The sequence below is a fragment of the Eumetopias jubatus genome, unplaced genomic scaffold (assembly GCF_037043125.1).
Source record: "Eumetopias jubatus isolate StellerSeaLion01/CBP00866 unplaced genomic scaffold, mEumJub1_p1.0 scaffold_15, whole genome shotgun sequence".
NCBI lineage: Eukaryota > Metazoa > Chordata > Mammalia > Carnivora > Otariidae > Eumetopias > Eumetopias jubatus.
This window is the reverse complement of record NW_028274821.1, coordinates 73,721,462-73,743,170: the sequence shown is the minus strand read 5'-3', so window position 1 is coordinate 73,743,170 and position 21,709 is coordinate 73,721,462. Positions and strand designations below refer to the sequence as shown.

The window sequence follows — 21,709 nt, the reverse complement described above, 5'->3', positions numbered from 1 at the left end:
CACTGTAGAGTTAAATAGATGCAACAGAGATTATATGTCTCACAAAGCCTAAAATATTTATGTAGCCCTTTAAGAAAAAGTTTGTACATCCCCTAATATAGACGTTTTGAACACTAACAACCAGCTTGTTTTAATTGACAATGGAACGGTTTCTGTAACACTATTAGAATACACATTTTTTTAAGTTCACATGAAATAGTCACCAAGATAGGCTATATTTGGATCCCAGAACAAGTCTCAATAAAGGTGAATGCATTAAAATTATGTAGAGTTCTCTTACTTCATTAAAATTATATTAGAAATCAAAAAAGTATAATCATCAATATATGGGGGCAATTTTCCGAATTACTTATAAAAAAAGGTAACACTTAACCATGCATCAAATATGTCACAAAGGAAATTAGAAAATATTTTGAATTGAATTAAAATGAAAACACAATTTACTAAACTTTGAAGGCTGCAGCTAGAACTGTTCTTAGAAGGAAACTTACAGCTTTAAATGTTTATATTAGGAAAGAAAAAGGTATGGGGCGCCTGGGTGGCTCAGATGGTTAAGCGTCTGCCCTCGGCTCAGGTCATGATCCCGGGGTCCTGGGATCGAGCCCTGCATCGGGCTCCCCGCTAGGTGGGGAGCCTGCTTCTCCCTGTGCCTCTGCTTCTCTCTCTCTCTCTGACTCTCATGAATAAATAAAACATGAAAAAAAAAGAAAAAGATATAAAATGAATTATCTACACTTCTAAGCATAGCAGAGAAAAGCAAGTTAAACTCCCAAGTAAATAGGATGAAAATATTAAATATGAGGAGCTTAGATTAAGGACATAGAAAACAAACAGTAAGAAAAAATAATGAAACCAATAGTTGTTTTTTTATAGGTCAATAAAACTGATAAACTTCTAGGTAGACCAAAAAATGAGAGAAATTACCAACATCAAGAATGCTTCTATATGTTAAAAGGCTAGTGTTACGGACTGAATGTTTGTATATCTCCCAAATTCATGTGTGTAAGGCCCAATCTTCAATGTGGGTATGTGGAAATGGAGCGTTGGAGTTGGAGCCCCCATAATGGAATTAGTGTCCTTACAAAGAGATACCAGAGAGCTTGCTCTTGCCTCCATCCCTGCCATGTGAGGGCACTGAAAAGGTGCCTTGTCTGTAAGCCAGGAAAAGAGTCCTTGTTAGAAAGTGAAATGCTGGCACCTTAATTTTGGACTTCTAATCTCCAGAACTATGAGAAAGTAAATTTCTATTGTTAAACCACCCTGTCTGTTGTATTTGGTTATAGTATCCTAAGCAGGCTAAGACAGAGATTAAGAAAGTATTATGAACAATTTAAGCCAATAAAATGAATGAACAGGCATTCATTCAGTTTAGAAGTGGACAAATTCCTTGAAAGATACAAAGTACCACAACTGATGCAAAATGGCTAGAAAACCCAAATAACTCTATACCTGTTTTAAAAATCAAATTGAGAAAGAAAGACCTCATGGCTTTATTTAAGGAAATAATAATACAAGTGCTACACAAATTCTTTCAGAATATAGAAGAGAAGAACACTTTATTTTATGGAGTTAGTATTACCTTTGATACAGGAGGGGAAAGAAAACTGCAGATTAATATCCTTCATGAAAATGGACCCAAAAATAATATTTAGAATGCGTTAAATTAAATTCAGCTGTATATCTTTGGAAAGGAGATCATATATCATGACCAAGTCAGAATTATTCCAAAAATACAAAGTGGTTTACCTTTTGAAAATTAGTGCAACATACTCTATTAACAGAATAAAGAGAAAAACTTTATGATCATCTTAATATATCCTGCAATGACATTTGAAAAATTCAGTTTATATTTATGGTAAAGAAGACCCTCAGCCACCTAGGAATAGAAGGGAACCTGTTTACCCTGATAAAGGTATGAAACTACATCATACCTAACGGTGTAAAGGAATCCTATCCACTGAAATCCACTGTGATGCAAGTATGTCCAATCTCATTATTTCTTTTCAACTTTGTACAAGAAGTTCTAGCCAGGTCAATAAAACTAGAATAAGAAATAAAAGGCAGGGACACCTGGGTGACTTAGTCAGTTAAACGTCTGCCTTCAGCTCAGGTCATGATCTCAGGGTCCTGGGATCAAGTCCCACATCGGGCCCCTTGTTCAGTGGGGAGTCTGCTTCTCCCTCTGCCTGCTCTGCCTGCCGTTCCCCCTGCTTGTGCTCTCTCTCTCTGTTTCTGACAAATAAATAAATAAAATATTAAAAAGAAAAACAAAGGCATACATGTTGCAAAGTAAGGAATAAAGCTGTATATGTAGGAAATTCTAAAGAATTACTAAGGTTGCAGGATACAGGGTCAGGAATATGTGTAAGACCATTACACTGAAAACCACAGAACGTTCTTAAGGGAAATTAAAGAAGGCCTAAATAAATGCAGAGAGAAATCATGATGTATATGTTTTGGATGACTCAAAACTGTTATGATGTGAATTCTCCCCCAGATAAGTACCTGATTTCAAGAATGGTTATAAAGGGGCTGGCTCGGTTGGAAGAGCATTTGACTTTTGATCTCAAGGTTGTGAGTTCAAGCTCCACTTTGGGTGTAGAGATTACTAAAAAAAAAAAAATTAACAATTTAAAAAAGAAAAAAGAATCGCTCTAAAGCTATAGTAATCAAGACAGTATGGTAGTGTCATATGGTACATGTTTAGCTTGAGGAGGTGGGGGTTTTGGAGAGAGGACCGACTACAGAGGAGCACCAGGGAACTTTTGGAGATGGTGGAAATGTTCTATATCTTGATTTTTGCCGTCATATGGGTATATACATTTGTCAAAAGTTGTCATACTGCATTTAAAATGTAGGTGGATTTTATATCTAAAGTATAACCTAATAAAGTTGCATTTTTAAAAAGATCCATATTGGGGGCGCCTGGGTGGCTCAGTCGGTTAAGCGTCTGCCTTCGATTCAGGTTATGATCTCAGGTTCCTGAGATCGAGCCCTGCATCCAGCTCTCTGCTTAGCGGGGAGCCTGCTTCTCCCTCTCCCTCTGCTCTCCCCCTGCTTGTGCTCTCTCTCTCTCTCTCTCTCTCTCAAATTAATAAATGATCTTTAAAAAAATAAAAAGATCCATATTTCTAGGATAGTTTTCTTGGTGGATTTCTCCAGTTTTGAGATGGGAATATATGAATTTTAAAAAGACTCTTCTGGAGTCTGCTGGCTGCCCGGGCCACAGCAAATGCAGCTGCTTCAGGATGAGGTGGCAGATGGGAGTGAGCGCAGGTGGCCAAGGCCAAGTCACAGCGGGAGAATAATGATGAATGGAGCAGCGGGACCCTTGCACGTGGACCGTCACAAGCGGGTTCTCACGTTAGACGAGAGTTTCGAGAAGCAGCCACGCTGCGCCTTCCACACTGTACACTATGACTTCAAACCTGCTTCTATTTCTATTGACACTTCCTGTGAAGGAGAGCTTGCAGTCGGCAAAGGTGAACAGGTGACAATAACTGTGCCAGATATAGAGGGTTCAACTCCACCAGTAACTGTTTTCAAAGGTTCAGAGCAACCTTACTTAAAGGAATGCATTTTAATTATTAACCATGACACTGGAGAATGCTGACTGGAAAAACTCAGCAGCAACATCACTGTAAAAAGAACAAGAGTTGAAGGAAGTCGTAAACTTCAGTATCGTTGAGAGCAATGGCAGCAACAAATGCAGACTTTAGCCAGGACTCCCCATCTTGTGAAACAGTCTCCATCTGAAGACAAAATGTCCCCAGCATCTCCAGTGGATGATATTGAGAGAGAACTGAAGGCAGAAGTTAGTCTAATGGACAGATGAGTAGTTGTGATAATTCATCGGATTCCAAAAGTTCATCATCTTCAAGTAGTGAGGATAGTTCCAATGATTCAGACGATGAAGAGTGTAGATCCTCTCCTTCTGATCCAGAGGATTATATCTCAGGACATCCTGCCATGTCTGCCATGCCACATTGCAAGATTCCTGATACAGATGCCGGCCAGAATAGATCTCATGACAACAATGGCCTTCTGATGAATAGTTTAAGAAATGATTTGCACCTGAGTGAATCAGGAAGTGGCAGTGATGATTGAAGAAACATTCAGCTTATATTTATAATATAAAATTTATAAGACATGATAATTTATGTTAAGAATCAAGATTCCTAATACTGAAGAAAATGTATCTTAATTTTGATGATAAAAGAAATTAAATTTCATTCAGAATTTTCAGTTGATGTTATATTTTTGGCCTTTTTAAAGTACCAGCATTTCCGTTTATTAGGCTTTACAGATGAGAAAACAGACGTTAGGTAACTTGCCCACATATTGTTAGTTAACAAGTAGCAGATCAGGTATTCTAGAGTTCAAGTTCAATGCTCTGTTTTAAAACACTGCTTGTCTCCCAATTATGAAATGTCAAAACAGTTGATTTGTAAAAATGCCCATGGTTTAAAAAAAAAAAAAGACTCTTCTACTTATTTCCTTTGTAACCTAATATGTAGCAGGCATTCAGTAGTTTTCAATATATTGTTTAATAAAATCAAGATTTTTTACAAGCTAAGTATTTTGAATGCTGATTTTCATAATAAAATTTTTGGGAAGTCTCTAAAGTATTTTGTACAGAGTCATTCTTCAAAGTCATGTATTTAATACATTAGAATTTCCTTGTTTCCTTTGACTTTTAGTAAATCATGGCCATGTGATTGTTTATATATTTTCCATTTTCAGATTATTATATTCATCAAGTCTTTGGCTATAACCTTTTCTGGGGTCATCTAGATGAGTAGTTCTTAGATTTTTAGATTTCATAGAATAATAAAATTTTTAGTTAATTTTGAGCAATGTCTTAAATTTTGCTAAGTAAGCACATCAAGAGAAAAAAGTCACTGTCACCTATGGTCTTCATTTTAATACCAAAAAGGTAGAAAGAACATCACTTCCAGGTAAAATAGTCCTTCCTAAGAAAATCGAGACATATTATTGATTAGTATATGCTAGGCATTAGACCTAGTATTTAAAGATTTTTTATTTGAGAGACAGAGAAAGTTCGAGCAAGAGTGCGAGCAAGAGCATGAGCAGGGGCGGGGCAAAGGGAGAGGAAGAAGCAGACTCCCTGCTGAGTAGGGTGCCTGATGTGGGGCTCCATCCCAGGACCCTGGGATCATGACCTGAGCGGAAGGCAGATGCTTAACTCACTGAGCGACCCTCCAAGATGTTGGTGCCCCTACATCTAGTATTTATGTTATCTAATTTAATTTTCAAAATAGTCTTGTTATTATATTCATTTGACTGGAAAAGAATTTGAGGCTCAGCTATGCCAGGTAGCGTGGTTAGAACAGGTTGTCTGATTTAATAGCCCATGCTCTTAACATAGTTCGGGCACTTTTATAATTCAGAGCAATTAGCCTAAAATGGTGGGTTTCTATAATTGCATATTTCTTTTTTTTTTTTAAGATCTTATTTATTTATTTGAAAGAGAGAGAGTGTGCACACAAGCCAGGGGGAGAGGCAGAGGGAGAAGCAGGCTCCCTGCCAAGCAAGCCTGATGGGGGGCTCGATCCCAGAACCCTTAGGATCATGACCTGAGCCGAAGGTAGACGCTTAACTGACTGAGCCACCCAGGCACCCCTAATGCATATTTCTCGATAAAAATTTGTTACCATGGGTTTTTTTTTTTTTAAGATTTTATTTATTTATTTATTTGACAGAGAGCACAAGTAGGCAGAGCGGCAGGGAGAGGGAGAAGCAGGCTCTCCGCTGAGCAGGGAGCCAGATGCAGGGCTTGATCCCAGGACCCTGACATCATGACCTGAGCCGAAGGCAGACACTTAACCAACTGAGCCACCCAGGTGTCCCTTACCATAGGTCTTTATTTGATAGTCTAACACGAGCTCAAATAGCATATATAGGCGTTCATTTTTACTTACACAGGTAATGATTAAAACCTCTGTTAAAGAAACAACCTTCTAAATGTTCATTTGTTTTGGAATATTCTGGGTAAATTGATAAAATCCTGTTGCTTTTAGGATGTTTTTCCAGTTTTTTAACACCTTGTACTGGTTACAAAAGTACAAGATGATAGTATTGTTGTCTGGCCATCTAGGCCTACCAGGAGGGTGCAAAAGGGCACACCCCGTGCCCTTTCGCTCCTATCTAGAACATGATATGTAGGGTTCTGATTTTGTGACAGTGTTACCATTATAATCCACATAAATCTGCACATACTTTGAAAATTTATGTCAGTATCAAGTTGCTTGCTTTTTTCTAGGAATGGTAAGACATTTTGAGATTTTTGTGCTAAAAAATATTACCTTTAAACTTTAGTTTGAATGACACTTTTTACACTTGCTAACTATGTACAAAAATCATTTATTCTCTGGACCTGTCTCTTCATCTGTTAAAATTAGTAAGATTTATCTCAGATATATTGTCAACTCAAGTGAGGCAGTATAAGTGAAAACTAGAAACTAAGGGACATTCTAGGTGGTTGGAAGCCCATCAGGGTGTTTAAAGCAGAATAGTGATGTGATAACACTATTTTAGTTTGGTTGGTAAGATGTTAGATCTGAGTGACAGTAGAGGGGGAGTAAGGCTAGAGGAAGGCAGAATAGAAGGGGGAAGATCATAGGTGAACTAGTGACATCGAGAGTGGACATGAAAAATGTAATCAGTCATTTTGGAGGGAAAAATCAGTATTTCTGGGTGATTGAGAGGAGGGAAAAGAATCTCTTGCTTCCCAGATTTATTTGAATAAATATTTGACTGCCTGTTATTTTTAGTCTTGCTAGGCATTTGCTATATACAGGCACAGCCACTAAGGCCCTATAGGAATTGATAGTCTTCGGGGTCTGGGTACGATGCTGCCTGCATTCATGAACAGAAAATTTGGGAGTGAGTGCTGGCTTGGGTTATTAAGTCAACCTACCCACTTGTAAGCAAGTTGAGTTCTGGGCCACAGATATGGGTACAGAATATTGCCATATAATTTTTATGTGGTCTTCATGTTATTTGTTTGCAAAGTTCCATTAATGTTTGGAAAAATGATAATTTTAGGCATTTGGAAAGATTGTATTTTACTCCTAATAGTGCTAAGTATGGTACTATTTAGCATTTAAAAAAACCCACTGTAATGAAACTCAGGGCTTTCAGATAATTTGCATTCATTCAGTCATACATGGTGCTATTTTTGGGGAAAAACATTTCTGAATCTTATGTACATAAATTTGAGTATTCATTTACAGGCTTGTCAGTTCTAGTTATTGTCAGTGTTAAAAGGATTTAAATAAAATTTAGCTGTAAACTGGGCCAATGGATTTCTTTATTGTGCAGCAGTGGTTCTCAAACTTCAGATTGCATCGAAATCATCTGGAGGGCTTGTTAAAACATAGGTTACTGGGTCCCACCCCAAGCTTTTGATTTAGTAGGTCTGGGGTAGGGCTGAAAATTTGCATTTCTAACAAGATGATGCTTATGTTAAGACCTACTGCAACATAATTAGTAATAAGATTATATTAGGAAACCACAGTTTAGCTTCTAAAAAAACACTTCATAAAAAGATTAGTAAAAACATAATGCCTAAGAAATAAAGCTAATTTGATACAGCTCAAATCCAAATCCCCTCAGGATGTAGTAAATATAAAATTTCTTTTATAATCTTTACTAAAAGTTATTCTTATTTATTTAGCACTAGAACTAACAATTAGGAAAAAATCTTTAAAAATACATTAGAGGGCGCCTGGGTGGCTCAGTCGTTAAGTGTCTGCCTTCGGCTCCGGTCATGATCCCAGGGTCCTAGGATCAAACCCCGCATCGGGCTCCCTGCTCCGCAGGAGGCCTGCTTCTCCCTCTCCCTCTCCCCCTGCTTGTGTTCCCTCTCTTGCTGTGTCTCTCTCTGTCAAATAAATAAATCTTAAAATAAAAATAAAAATAAATAAAAATACATTAGAGACCTAAACATTGTTCTCTACTCACAACAAATAGTTGACTCTTTAGAGGTACTATTTAGAGGTATGAGATACCTCTAAAAACGTAATTTATTTATCCAATGTTTTCCTTGAAGTTAAAAATCAGACTTGAATTTTTAACAAATTTAATACTTGCAGTGAAAAAACAAAAACACCTATTCATTGAAGGTGGATGGTTTTCCACTTTCCTTCTCTTCCCTGATGCCCATAGTGTCCTGAATTTCAAAAACTAAAACTATTGGAGGATGAAACGTGACGATAGGGTTAATGTAGTATGTCAACCTAAAATAGTTTCAGTAATTTCAAAAAATCTTATATTTTTTTAGCTAATGGGAATGACAACAAGAAATTTAAAGGAGATAGACCTCCCTGTTCGCCTTCCCGTGTTCTCCATCTTCGCAAAATTCCAAGTGATGTCACCGAAGCAGAGGTCATATCATTAGGTCTACCATTTGGCAAAGTTACTAATCTTTTGATGTTGAAAGGAAAAAGCCAGGTATGTAATGTTTAAAGCTTGAACCACAGTGATTACTCTGGGTATTAGTGTTAAAGATCACTTATTTTCTTGAACTTTTCTGTTTTTTCTAAATTTTATTTGCTTTACATAAGTAGTTTTTTCAGTAGAATCTTTTGGTGCGTGACAGGAAGCAACAAACAAAAATATTAACACAGACATAGAATTATCTCTTATTCAGTGACTTGTCCTTTTCTTCCTTAACAAAAAACATTTTATATTCTTAGTTACAAAATAGTTTATGAAAATATCCTTTGGTTATCAGAAGACCAAGACAGAGAGAGAGGATATAAGTTATACCTTATTTGGCAATTAAAGAATATTTAAGTTCCTGGGCGCCTGGGTGGCTCAGTTCGTTAAGCGACTGCCTTCGGCTCAGGTCATGATCCTGGAGTCCCGGGATCGAGTCCCACATTGGGCTTCCTGCTCAGCAGGGAGTCTGCTTCTCCCTCTGACCCTCTTCCCTCTCGTGCTTTCTATCTCTCATTCTCTCTCTGAAATAAATAAATAAAATCTTAAAAAAAAAGAATATTTAAGTTTTCCAAAATCTTTATAGAAATGTATAGTGTATTTTAGTTGTAGAATTAACATACAGTTTCTCCAAAGAGACTGTTAGAAGTTTTTCATTTCAGAAGTTAATAGGTTTTTCTTAAGGTGAATAAGGAAACTTGCTTTTGTGGTGACCATGACAAAAATACAATACTTTTCATGTTAATTTGAACAATCTGCTTTCTTGTTCCAGCTTAGACCCCACTACGATGAATTCTTTAGTTCTTTCCCAGTTTTTGGTTGTCCTGAAAACCTTTTATACTGAGCATTGCTATAAGAGGAGGACAACAAATTTAGGCCCTAGACATTGTGTAATACATTGTGATAAATCCCTATTTCTTAGAATTTTCATAAATAAGTTTAAGATACATTATAAATAGATTTATAAATAGATTGATACGTGTTGGATATGAAAGAGATTGGAAGATTCTGGCCCTTTAGTAAACTAAATAAACATTCCCATTTAATTCAGATGAAGTTATTTAAATCTGGAGAGGTTAAATAACATGTCTTAGTATTCAACTTTTGTTGTGTTTACACATCGTGCATCTTTTGGAGATAGTACATGCACTTGGATCTTTAACTCAATTGCCACTATTGAGAATAGTGTGGTTTGCGTAGTTTTAAAAGAGCCAACTTGGCCAAGTCTAATGGCTGTGAGATTTATCATGTATATATATCATGTACATTATCATGTTTCATGTACTGTATCCTGTACATTCTGTCAAATGGTTATGAGGGGTAGCAGGCAACATCACACTTTGTCTTTGTCTCTACCATTGGTTCTGTATTTATTATTTATCTGTAGTGCTGACTGTTAGGTTAATTGCTTATCTTTGGATCGTAAATCCTGTTTAGAAAATATTTTGTTAGTAATATACTTTAGCAAGAGAGTGTCATGTGAGCCATTAGAACTACTTGTAGGTATAATCTCTCCTATGGTACTTAGAGGTAGAGTGTTGAGGGCAGCCTGGGGGATATTTGCACCAGCCTTTCTGTGGGTAGTGAATTTTGGTTTTTTTCTCCACCCCTTATGGAAATGGATTTCTCTGGATACTTTGGGAAAACCTAAATAATTCCTTTACTGGGCTCCATGTGGAAAAATTTATTTTTACGTATGAATTTTTAGGTTGTATATACTTTCAGGAAAAATTTTCTGTAACAAAAATCATGTATTCCAAAGACGTTTAGCTTTTCTTTTGTGTGACTGTTAGACATTGAGTTTAGTTCTTTGCATTTTTGAAGGAGTTTTCAGAAAGATACTCTTCCCCCCATATAGTGAATATTATTAGCAAACAGTTTACAACTTCTTTGTTGAAAAGATGATTAAAAACCAGATAGAAAGTATTGCTATAGCTGTTTTGGTTACCTTTGTCATTTTTAACCTCTTAGAAAAACTAGTAAAAGTATATTACTGATACATTTGGATAGTGTTTTTAAATTGCATGTGGACATTTATTCCTTGAAGATAGTGAAATTTTATCTATTGTGGATTAATTAATAATACTTGATCGACTGTCATGTGGCTAACATTACTACCTCATAGAATATTGTTAGTTCATTAAAGCATTTAATTGATTCAGTTGTGGCATTTGATTGATACAGTTAAGCATCACATTTAACATTTGTCAAGTTAATATTCCTTTACTGGAATATTTGCCAGATAGAAACACTTAACAAGTAATATAACTATAAACAAATAAATTGATTTATAGATATTTGCCATTTTCTGTGCTCAGGAAATTTTGTTGTTAATAAATACATATTGTTATAAATAAATTGTAAATGTTTTATGCATAATTTGAAGTGGTTACTGTACACTTGCTCTGTTATAGTGAGAAAGAATTGTCTAACTAGAAATTTGCATTGATTGGGATCAGGGGTTCTTCTTGCATTTCAGATTTGAGATGTTCTTACAGGTAGTTCTGACGGGTCAGAATGGTTACTATTTCATCTTCCTAACTAACCATTAAGATAGGGTGGCAAAACCTGTCACACAAGTTTCAGGAGTTTTGATAGCCAGAAGAAGCCATGTATAGAGTAAGACATAAGTCCCAAGGATCTTCTTCCATCTCAGCTCTTCCTGTATTATTTTTCAAATATCTGATATTAGTACAATGATTGCAGATATTAAAAGATGAAATTCAGTTGAGTAAATTTTAAAGATTTTATTGGCTCTATTCAGGAGTTCATGAATTGGGCAGCATCCATCTAGCAGATGGAAAGGAGCTATAAAGAACAGTGCAAAATGAAAGACTTTTATAGGCAGAATAGGGTGAGACAAGGACGTTACTAGCAGAGTGAATTCTGTCAGGCAAGGTCACCTTCCTTTAGGGATGGTGGGGGTCTGTTAGGCAGATAACCTCACTGGTGCTGACCAGGTGCTTCCAGATGGATCGTTTAAGATTCCACTCGGGAGAGGTTGAAACTATAATTGTTTGGTATTAAGTCTTGGTTTGGTGACTTTGGCTTAGTATAGGTGACATCATTTTGGGCCTGATGTCTCTAAATTTTTTTTTTTAAAGATTTTATTTATTTGTCAGAAAGAGAGAGTGGGAGTGCACGCAAGCAGGGGGAGCGGCAGGCAGAGGGAGAAGCAAGCTCCCCGCCGAGCAAGGAGCCCCATGCGGGACTAGATCCCAGGACTCTGGGATCATGACCTGAGCCGAAGGCAGATGCTCAACCGACTGAGCCACCCAGGCGTCCCTCTGTATTTTTTAACACAGATCTCAAAAAAAGTCACTTGAATGACTCAAATCAATATTGACTTAATGTAGGAAGTTTTCTCATTTCCCTAATTTGAACAATTGAGCTTTTGCACCTGAATGCTCTTTTTAATTGCATCATAAACTTAATTGTATCATAAACAGCTGTTTAGTAGAAGGTAAAGGAGAGTAAATCATTATTCCCCCCCCCTCCACCGCCCCCCTCATCTTGGAGAAGTTTTTGTTTAGGAAAGAGCTATTAAATCCAACCCCTGAAAGCATCCATTTACAGTGCTGATGCTCACCTTTATTTTTGTGTTTTTAATTATTTCTAGATTTTAGAAAAACAGAAAAAAAAACCAAAAACCACATGAAATCATTTATTCACCTGATAAATTTCCCAGTCCCAAATCCTTTATTGAACCCAACTTTTCAAATGTGTTTTCAGTTAACATCAGTGATACACTTTGAAGGAAAAGTCTTTTCATAGGTGTTAGCTGTCTTTCAAAACATGAGCTTTCACTTTGCTTTCTTGTGTTTATTGCAGGCTTTCTTAGAAATGGCTTCTGAGGAAGCTGCTGTTACTATGGTGAATTATTACACTCCTGTTACTCCTCATCTTCGAAGCCAGCCTGTTTTTATTCAGTATTCCAACCACAGAGAACTTAAGACTGACAATCTACCTAATCAAGCTGTAAGTATTAAAGGCATTTTAAAAATTAGTTACAAGAACACATAGTATAATATAAATTATATATATATTATATATATATAATATAAAATTTAATTTTTATAATAGAAAAATTTTTAATAGAAAATTAACTTTCTATTTTTCAGAGGGAAAAAATCATGTGATTTCCTTCATGTTGGGATGCGTGTAAAGATTAGTAAAGATTGTGTGTGTAAATTCTTACATGAAGGCTTAAGTATACTACTTAGAAATAGGTTTGAAGTTATGGTATTAGGAATTGTGTTAGTTTTCCCTTGAAACTTAATGAGTAAAAGAAAAAACTTATATTCTTATCTATCTCTTAAAATTTCAGATCTAAAAGGAACTTTTTACAGAATGTACAGAATATATAATAGAGGCGTTAAGAATTTGAAGTTTCTGTTGTGATGTTAAGTAACTGAACTTAACATTTAAAATGTTAATGAGAATTTGTATAGAAATGGTCATTAAATGAATTTTGACTCTTCTAGATGAATGTGGAATGTAGAATATCAACATCTCTAACCTAATTTTTCAGTTTTTATTTTGATATAGTTCATGTTGACTTTTTCTGTGTCTCTCCAGGTTGATATGTAGTAGCCAAAATAGTAACTTGAAGTTACTTAAGGGTAGAAAAATTAATCCACAAAGCAGGAAAGAGGTTTTTTACTATGTTAAGAGCAAGTTTGGCCCCTATACTCTTGCACTAGGCAAAAGAACTCCTCCAGCTCTTTGATTCTGTGTTGGAAGTCATTATGGTACAAGCTACTGAGTTAAATTACAGTTTTCCACATTTTTAAAACAATAACTTCTGGGCATAATCCTTAACTTGTTCTAAGAGATATTAATGATATATAATAACCTATATAAACTTAGTAAATGAGATGTTAGATACTAAACTTTTTAGGTATTAGACTTTTTTAAATCAAAAACTGACTTAAAAATTCAAAATAGCATACATTCTCATGGTAAAACATTCAAACCATCTAGAAAAGTAAAAAATAACAACATCGAAAACAATCCAGTTATCCAAAGAGAGCTAATTAGCTAACATTTTGCTAACGGTTTGGTGTGTACCCCTTCTCTATTCAGGTGTATAATTGTCTATGTATATAATTTTACATCATTGTAATCCTAATGTTTTGAAAGGTATTTTTTCTGTATAATGTGTCATGGATATTGTTTTATGACAATAAAGGTAAAATTACGTCATGATTTTCTTTTAAAAATTTTTTTTAAAGATTTTATTTATTTATTTGACAGAGAGAGAGACAGGAGAGAGGGAACACAAGCAGGGGGAGTGGGAGAGGGAGAACCAGGCTTCCCGCCAAGCAGGGAGCCTGATGCGGGGCTCGATCCCAGGACCCTGGGACCATGACCAGAGCTGAAGGCAAATGCTTAATGACTGAGCCACCCAGGCACCCCACATCATGATTTTTAAATGAATGCATAATACTCCCTTCTGTAAGTTAGCCATAATCTATCAATGTCTTGTTAATAGACATTCAAATTGTTTCTGATTTTATGCTTTTACAAATAACACTGTAGCAACATTCTTACATATCTTAGCACACTTGGCAACATTGTCTTACTGGTTTACATTTGTGGCCTCAGAATTGCTGGGACTAAGCATATGCATATTTTATATTTTGATAAATGTTACCTGTATGCTTTTTTTAAAGAATATATTTTACTTAAGTTGCCACTGATAATGTGTGAGCAAGCAGTTTTCTTGTCATCTTTGTTAATATGCTAGATGAGAAATTACATCTTATTGTTTACTTAATGTTTATTTGATAACTTACATATATAGTGATTTCTGTTAATGAAGTTTTTTCCTCATTTTTAAAACTGGTAAAATATATATAACATAAAATTTACCATTTTAACCATTTGTAAGTGCAGTTCAGCGGCATTTGGTACATTCACATTGTGTAACCCGTCACCACCATCTTCTCCAGAATTCTCTCATCTTCCCAAACTGAAGCTCTGTACCCTACACATTAATTCCTCATTCCCCAACTCTCCTAGCCTCTGGCAACCATTCTACTTTCTGTCTCTCAGTTTTGTCTGCTAATACAGTTTTTAAAATATTTTTATACAATAGTCAAATCTCTTTAAGATTGTATTATGGTTTCTGATTTTGATACCATGCTCATAAAGACCTAGCATAGCAACATTTAAAAACTTTGTTTTTACCTATTTCTTCTCATACTTTGTGTTTTAGCTGTTTTTATTTTATTTTTATTTTTTATTTTTTTTAAGATTTTATTTATTTATTTGACAGAGAGAGCGAGAGAGCATAAGCCGGGGGAGCAGTAGAAGGAGAGGGAGAAGCAGGCCTCCTGCAGGGCAAGGAGCCCAATGCGGGGCTCAGTCCTAGGACCCTGGGATCACGACCCAAGCTGAAGGCAGACACCCAACCATCTGAGCCACCCAGGCGCCTCTAGCTGTTTTTATTTTAATGTTTAAATTTTTGTTTTATTAGAAATATTTTGGAGTTGAGGAGTGAGAGTAGGCTTTGGTTTTTTGTTTTTTTTCTTTTTAACTCCCAGTGACCAGTTTCTCCCTTATTGTTTTTTTGAATAACCCATTTGTTATTATCAACTAATGTGAAACTTGTCCTTTGTCATGTTCTAGTTTTCCATATACTTGCTTTTCCCTACTTACAGTATACATATATACACTTACTAGACATGCATACACATTCTGCTTGCATGGCCCATGTACCCTCATGTGTGGGCTGCTTGCTTGGTATGCACTCAATGTCTAATCCAGACTACCTTTTGGATTCCATTCTGTTCCATTCCTGTTTCCATGTCCCTAGGGCTCATGTCTCCAGTATTGATCTATTGAATAGGGCAAAGCCCCATTCTTTACTCTCTCTTTTCAGCCATTAAATAGTTACTATATTTTTAAAATTTATTTATTATTATTATTTTTTTAAGTAGGCTGCATACCTAGCGTGGAGCCCAGTGCAGATCTTGAACTCAAACCCTGAGATCAAGACCTGAGTAGAGATCGAGTCAGATGTTTAACTGACTGAGCCACCCAGGCACCCCCAACTAGCTACAATATTTTATTTATTTCTTCATACAGAATAGAATTATTTTGATAACTCCTACCCCTTCCCAAAAAATTGGATTTGGGTTGATTTTATAGATTAATTTGAAGATAATTAACATATTTATATTACTCTCTGATCCTTTGGAAGAGGAAGTTTGTCTTTCATTAGAGTTTTTAATTTTCCTTCATATAAGTCATGGAAGTTTTCTTATTAGTTTGATTCCTAAATATGTTAATGTAAGTCTTGAAGAAGAAATAAACAATTTAATAAAACTCTTAAAGACTGGTTATTCTAAAGGGAAACTGTGAGAAATCCCAGTTGCTTGGCAACCAAAGCCAGCTGAAATGACCTAGTTTATTCTTAGATAGCCTTGATTTCTTCCCAGTGCCCTTTCCATTTTGTTACTTTTGTGCAGTTTTTATGCATTGGTGTTTGATAAAATATAGTAATTTTTCTTTTATTCAAAGTCCTACACCAAAGCTGAAGTCAGAATTGAAAGTACCTGTTTGCATATATAAAATGTACCAAATGTCTTTTTATTCTGACAGCTCCAGAAAACTGATAAATTACTATTTCATTATCTTTTGTTCTCTGAATAGCAAGATGACCCAAAACATGCACATAACTTCTTTTCCTATGGACATACTTGCCAGAAGGTCAGGTGAATACCAAATATTTTATCCTTTTATTTAAACTACAATTACTGGTAAAACATTTAGATCATATTTTGAAGTATAGCATTTGAGATACGGTTTTATTAATTATAGTTATTATGGTATAGACAGGTTTTTTTTGACCTGTGGGTGAACATTTATAAATCCGCAAAGAGATAACCATGGAAGGATTTTCCCTAAAAATGTTGTCCTAAAAAATCATCACCTGTACACTTAAGATCTGTGCATTTTTATTGTATATTCATTTACAATTCAATTTTAGAAATGTCTTTTTCATATTATCCAAGCACATTTAAATTTTACATGGAGTATATTTGCCCTCCCCCACTAGGATAAAATATTTGTTGATTTTCCAATCACACTACTGCTGTTTTCTTTATTAATAGTTACTACAACTATTTCAGAAAGTTTGTTTGTAAAACATTTAAAAATTAGAGGCACCTGGGTGACTCTGGGTTAAGCATCTGCCTTTGGCCCAGGTCATGATCCTGGAGTCCTGGGATTGAGCCCCCCCTAGTCACGTTCCCTGCTCAGTGGGGAGTCTGCTTCTCCTTCTTCCTCTGCTTCTCCCCCGAGCTTGTGCTCTTTCTCTCTCTCTCTCTCTCCCTAATAAATAAAGTCTTAAAAGAATTTTTTTAAAATTATCTCCCATAAGTAGGAATTCTGCTGCCTCATAATTTTTAGCATCAAAGACACAGAACATAAGTCAGCTATGTGAAATAATTTTTTTATATATTAAAAAAACATTTCTTGGGATGCCTGGGTGGCTCAGTTGGTTAAGTGTCTGCCTTGGGCTCAGATCATGATCCTAGAGTTCCTGGATCAAGCCCCGCAGTGGGCTCCCTGCTCAGCAAGGGTCTGCTTCTCCCTCTGCCTCTGCCCCTTCCCCTGTTCCTTTTCTCTCTCTCTTGCTCTCAAATAAATGAATAAAATTTTTTTACGAAGATTAAAAAACATTTCTCATTTTTTCCCCTGACTTTTCTGTTGTCTTCAGTGGAGAGTATGCCTCAATTTTATTTTTTAAAATGTTTTGCCTAATTAAAAATTGAAACTATAGAGTTATTTATAAAATAAATCTGTCTTTTCAGGTATTATTTTCTCAGATTTTTATTGTCAAAAGCATTTCTTGCATGCCTGCTACTCAGAGACCTTTGTACTCAGTGCTCTGTGAAGTACTAATGCAGAATGCATTGAGAACTCTAGAATGATTAGGACACTATATACCATGGCTTCTTATATTTCTTCACTATGGTATCCCAAATTCCAAAGAGGAAGAGTGAAGGAAGAGGAACTATGAGAACAAGAATAGTAATACTAGTAGCAGTGAGTATATATGTAGAATTGTTTGATAGAAAGGATTGGTAGAGAGATTGATGGCATAATGAAGTCAGGTTCAATTTACTTTTGGTTATGCAGGCTTACTTTTGTAAAGATTTAATCATCCTAATCTAAGAAAAGAAAGAACCATTATTCCACTTAGAACCTCTCTAGGATGACATCTTCCCCTAGACTTTCTAGAGCTGTGTTCAGTATGGTAGCTGCCAGCTACATATGGCTAAATTTAAATATATTTAAAAATGAAAAATGTGGGATGCCTGGCTGGCTCAGTCGGAAGAGCATATGACTCTTGATCTCAGGGTTGTGAGTTCAAGTCCCACATAGGGTGTAAAGATTATTAAAAACAAATAAACTTTAAGAAAAAGAAAAAAATTTTAGTGCCTCAATTGCACTTGGCACTTTTCAAGTGCTCACTAGCCACTAGCCACACGTGAGTTAAACACTATTCGTTTATCTTCCATGTCTGTACTTTGTGTGTGTGTATGTGTGTGTGAGAGAGACAGTTATAAATACTACTTTACTGTTCTTGTCTGCTAATTCTAACTTCTGTATCAGTTCTGGGTGTTTTTATTTTTAATTGACCCCCACCCCACCCTCATCTAATTATAAGCTCAAAGTGGAAGTTTGAATCAGTTTTCAAACTTGAGAGCAGTAGAACCCTTTATCCAAATAAATTCTTACAGAGGAGCCCAGTGTAAAATAGATGAAATAAATTGCTGAGTTTGAAGCAGGATTAGGTTACTCAGTTTTCCATAAACATGGTTGTTTTATAAAGAGCATAGTTTTGAAAACCAGTGGTATAAAATTTTCAAATAATTATTCATACACTGTTCTCAAAGATGATGATTCTTTGGAAACTGGATGTTGGGCACTTTGTACATTACCTGATACATAAAAATCTATATGGCCTAAAAATGCTGTTAAAAGGTATAAAAAAAAGGGGGTGCCTGGGTGGCTCGGTCGGTTAAGCATTAGCCTTCGGCTCAGGTCATGATTGCAGGGTCCTGGGATTGAGCCCCTCATTGGCTCCTTGCTCAGCGGCGAGTCTGCTTCTCTGTCTGCCCCCCCCCACTTGCTCGTGTGCTCTCGCTTGCTCTCTTTAAAATCTTCTAAAAAATTGTATATAAGTATGAAAGTGGATGTTAAATGTTAAGCATACAGAAAATAAAAGCTAGCCAGCTTTCAGAATGATACTTGTTTTAATGTTATTTTTCATAGCATAATGTTGGAAAACTACTTAACTCAAATTAGAGATAATATAATAAAGTAAAAATTAAAATCATGAAAACAGAAAGCAAGAAATCTTAATTTAAAATAATGCAGAATACTGTGATCTTTAAAATTGGAAGTGATTACAATAAAAAAGTGTTGGGATTTATTTTTTTTGTTTTTTTGATTTTTCATTTTGTATCACAAGCGTTTGACTAATTATCACCATTCTTAAGAAATGATGAGTAGGACCAAGAGATTGATGAAAAGTTGCATTTAATTTTATTAATCATTAACCATGCTTTTTTCCCTTCAATTTTTATCTTTCACCCACTTCATTTTCTAAATAATTGTTTTAATTTTTGAGACAGTCACAATTGGAAACACAAATTTTGATTACTTCAGGCATTTGTGAATAAGTTGTTAACCTCATCTGTCTTCATTGTTTAATACTTTAGTGTGCATTTCCTATAATCAAGGACATCCTCCAACACAACCAAAATATAGAGGTCAAAATTGGAAAATTGACATTGATATATTATTTCCCTTCAGTCCTCAGTCCCCATTCAGGTTTTGCCCATCCTCCCAATAATGTTTGTTAGAGCAAAACATTTAGAATCACATGTTCTGTATAGATGTCACATCTTTTAGTGTTTTTCACTCTGAAACAGTTCCTCAGGTTTCTCTTTGATTTTCATGACCTTGATTTGATACCTTTGATAATTATAGGCAACCTGTCTTCTAAGATTTCCCTCAGTTTGAGTTTATCTGGTATTTCCTGGTAGCTTTGACAGGAACGTAATAGAAGAGAGCTTTGCTCCAGCTCTAGAACTAATCATTTTTTTTAGGGCACCCTAGTTCCTTTTAGTGGAGCATGATATTTAGAAACTTACCTGCTGAATGAAACCTTGCCATTTGCAACAACATGGATGGATCTAGAGGGTATTATGCTAAGTGAAATAAGTCAGACAGAGAAAGACAAATACATGATTTACTTACATGTGGACTCTAAAAAATAAGACAAATGAAAAACAAAAAACAGACTCTTAAATATAGAGAACAAACTAGTGGTTGCCCCAGGGGGCGTAGATAGGGGGGCAGGCAAAGTAGGTGAAGGGGATTAAGAAGCACAAACTCCCAGTTATAAAATAAGTAAGTCATGTAGATGAAAAGTACAGTATAGGGAGTACAGTCAATAATATTGTACTAGCGTTGTATGGTGGCAGATGGCTTGTGGTAAGCATTGAGTAATATATAGAATTGTCAAATCACTATGTATACCTGAAACTAGTATAATACTGTATGTCAACTATACTTGAACAACAGCAAAAATAAAAATTCTAAGAGTAGACCTGGGGCGCCTGGGTGATTCAGTCAGTTAAGGGTCTGCCTTCGGCTCAGGTCATGATCCCAGGGTCCTGGGATCAAGCCCCATGTCGGGCTCCCAGCTCAGCGGAGATCCTGCTTCTCCCTCTGCCTGCCACTCCCCCTGTTTGTGCTCTCTCTCTGTCAGATAAATAAATAAAATCTTTTAAAGAAAGAAATAGTAGACCTTTCCAGGAGTCTGACAGAAGTGGGGTTTAGAATTGTGTCTGAGACATTTTCAGATTTTCATTAAGTACATTGTGTTCAAGTGCTACTGTTTACAGTTTTCTTTGTGGCTCCAAACAAATCATTTAACTTATCTCAGACTGTTTTCTTATCTGAAAAATGGGAATAATAATAATACATACCTTGGGGTGCCTGGGTGGCTCAGTCAGTTAATTGCCTGACTTGGACTCAGGTCATGATCTTGGGGTCCTGGTATGGAGCCCCGCATCAGGCTCCCTGCTCATCGGGGATTCTGCTTCTCCCTCTCCCTCTGCTTCTGCTTTCTCTCTCTCTCTCTCTCTCTCTCTCTAATAAATAAATCTTAAAAAAAAATAGTGCATACCTCATAAATTGTTGTGAGAGTTAAAGAGATATATTGGCTCAGGTCATGATCCCAGGGTCCTGGGATCGAGCCCCGCATCAGGCTCCCTGCTCAGCGGGAAGCCTGCTTCTCCCTCTCCCACTCCCCCTGCTTGTGTTCCCTCTCTCACTGTGTCTCTCTCTGTCAAATAAATAAATAAAATCTTTAAAAAAAAAAAAGATATTTGTATAGTGAGTACTTAGAATGATGCCTGCACATAGTGTTCCATAAATATTTAATTATAAGTAAATGTTGTCTTTCTAAAAAAAAGAAGAAGCTTGTCTGCCTACCCCTGCTTGGGCTCTTACATCTCATGCCAGGCTGCCCCACCATTGAATTACCTCCTTACCCCATTCAGGCCTACATGGACCTGCTCTTCACTCAGCTTGGACTGTCTTCTCTATATTCGTCCACACTCTGTGGACCTTTTCCTGACTCTCTCTGGGCTCTGACACTCCTGCCCAGGCTATTCTCCTCTGGTTGTCTTTCTTACCCTTCTCATATTCCTTAGGTTCTTACGTCTGGTAGTGAGCCACCCACACACATAGATACCTTTCATACCTTGTTTGGGCTCAGGTTGCCCTTGCCAGGCAGTCCTACCACCTAGATGTTCTCCTGACATTGCTCTGGCTCTGATGCTCATGCCAGGATGCCTTCCTATAGGGATATATTCCTAACCCCCTCTGAATCACCATAGCTCCTCTCTTCCATATTTGCATCTATCATAAGCCACCCAAAGGTTTTAGAACTCAATTGTTTAGGGAGGGAAAAGGAAGAGGGACTTGAGTGGTTTTTAAGTTTTCTTTAATGTTACTTTCACATTTTTTTTTCTTAATGTCATTTCAAAATTAGGATATAAAAGAGCTCCTGGGCGGCTCAGTCAGTTGAGCGTTCAACTCTTGTTTTGGCTCCAGTCATGATCTCATGGGTCGTGGGATCAAGCCCCATGTCAGCTCTGTGCGCGGCGCAGAGTCCGCTTGGGATTCTCTCTCTCCTCTCCCTCTGTCCCCACCC

At 36.3% G+C, this 21,709-nt stretch overlaps 1 protein-coding gene and 1 pseudogene across 16 annotated transcripts in view; both read left to right on the top strand.

The window, feature by feature from the left end:
* Positions 1-21,709, top strand: part of PTBP3 (polypyrimidine tract binding protein 3) — a 122,519-nt gene that overhangs the window by 52,833 nt on the left and 47,977 nt on the right. For 13 of the 16 annotated variants that reach the window (XM_088018901.1, XM_088018897.1, XM_088018899.1 and 10 more), the window contains 2 exons: positions 8,306-8,475; positions 12,295-12,441. In XM_088018901.1, the coding sequence (XP_087875027.1) occupies positions 8,306-8,475; positions 12,295-12,441 (317 nt within the window). The remainder of the gene's footprint in view (positions 1-8,305; positions 8,476-12,294; positions 12,442-21,709) is intronic. The other 3 variants (XM_088018910.1, XM_088018908.1, XM_088018909.1) reach the window with 1 other exon arrangement.
* Positions 3,146-4,522, top strand: LOC114212768 (ELL-associated factor 2 pseudogene; annotated as a pseudogene).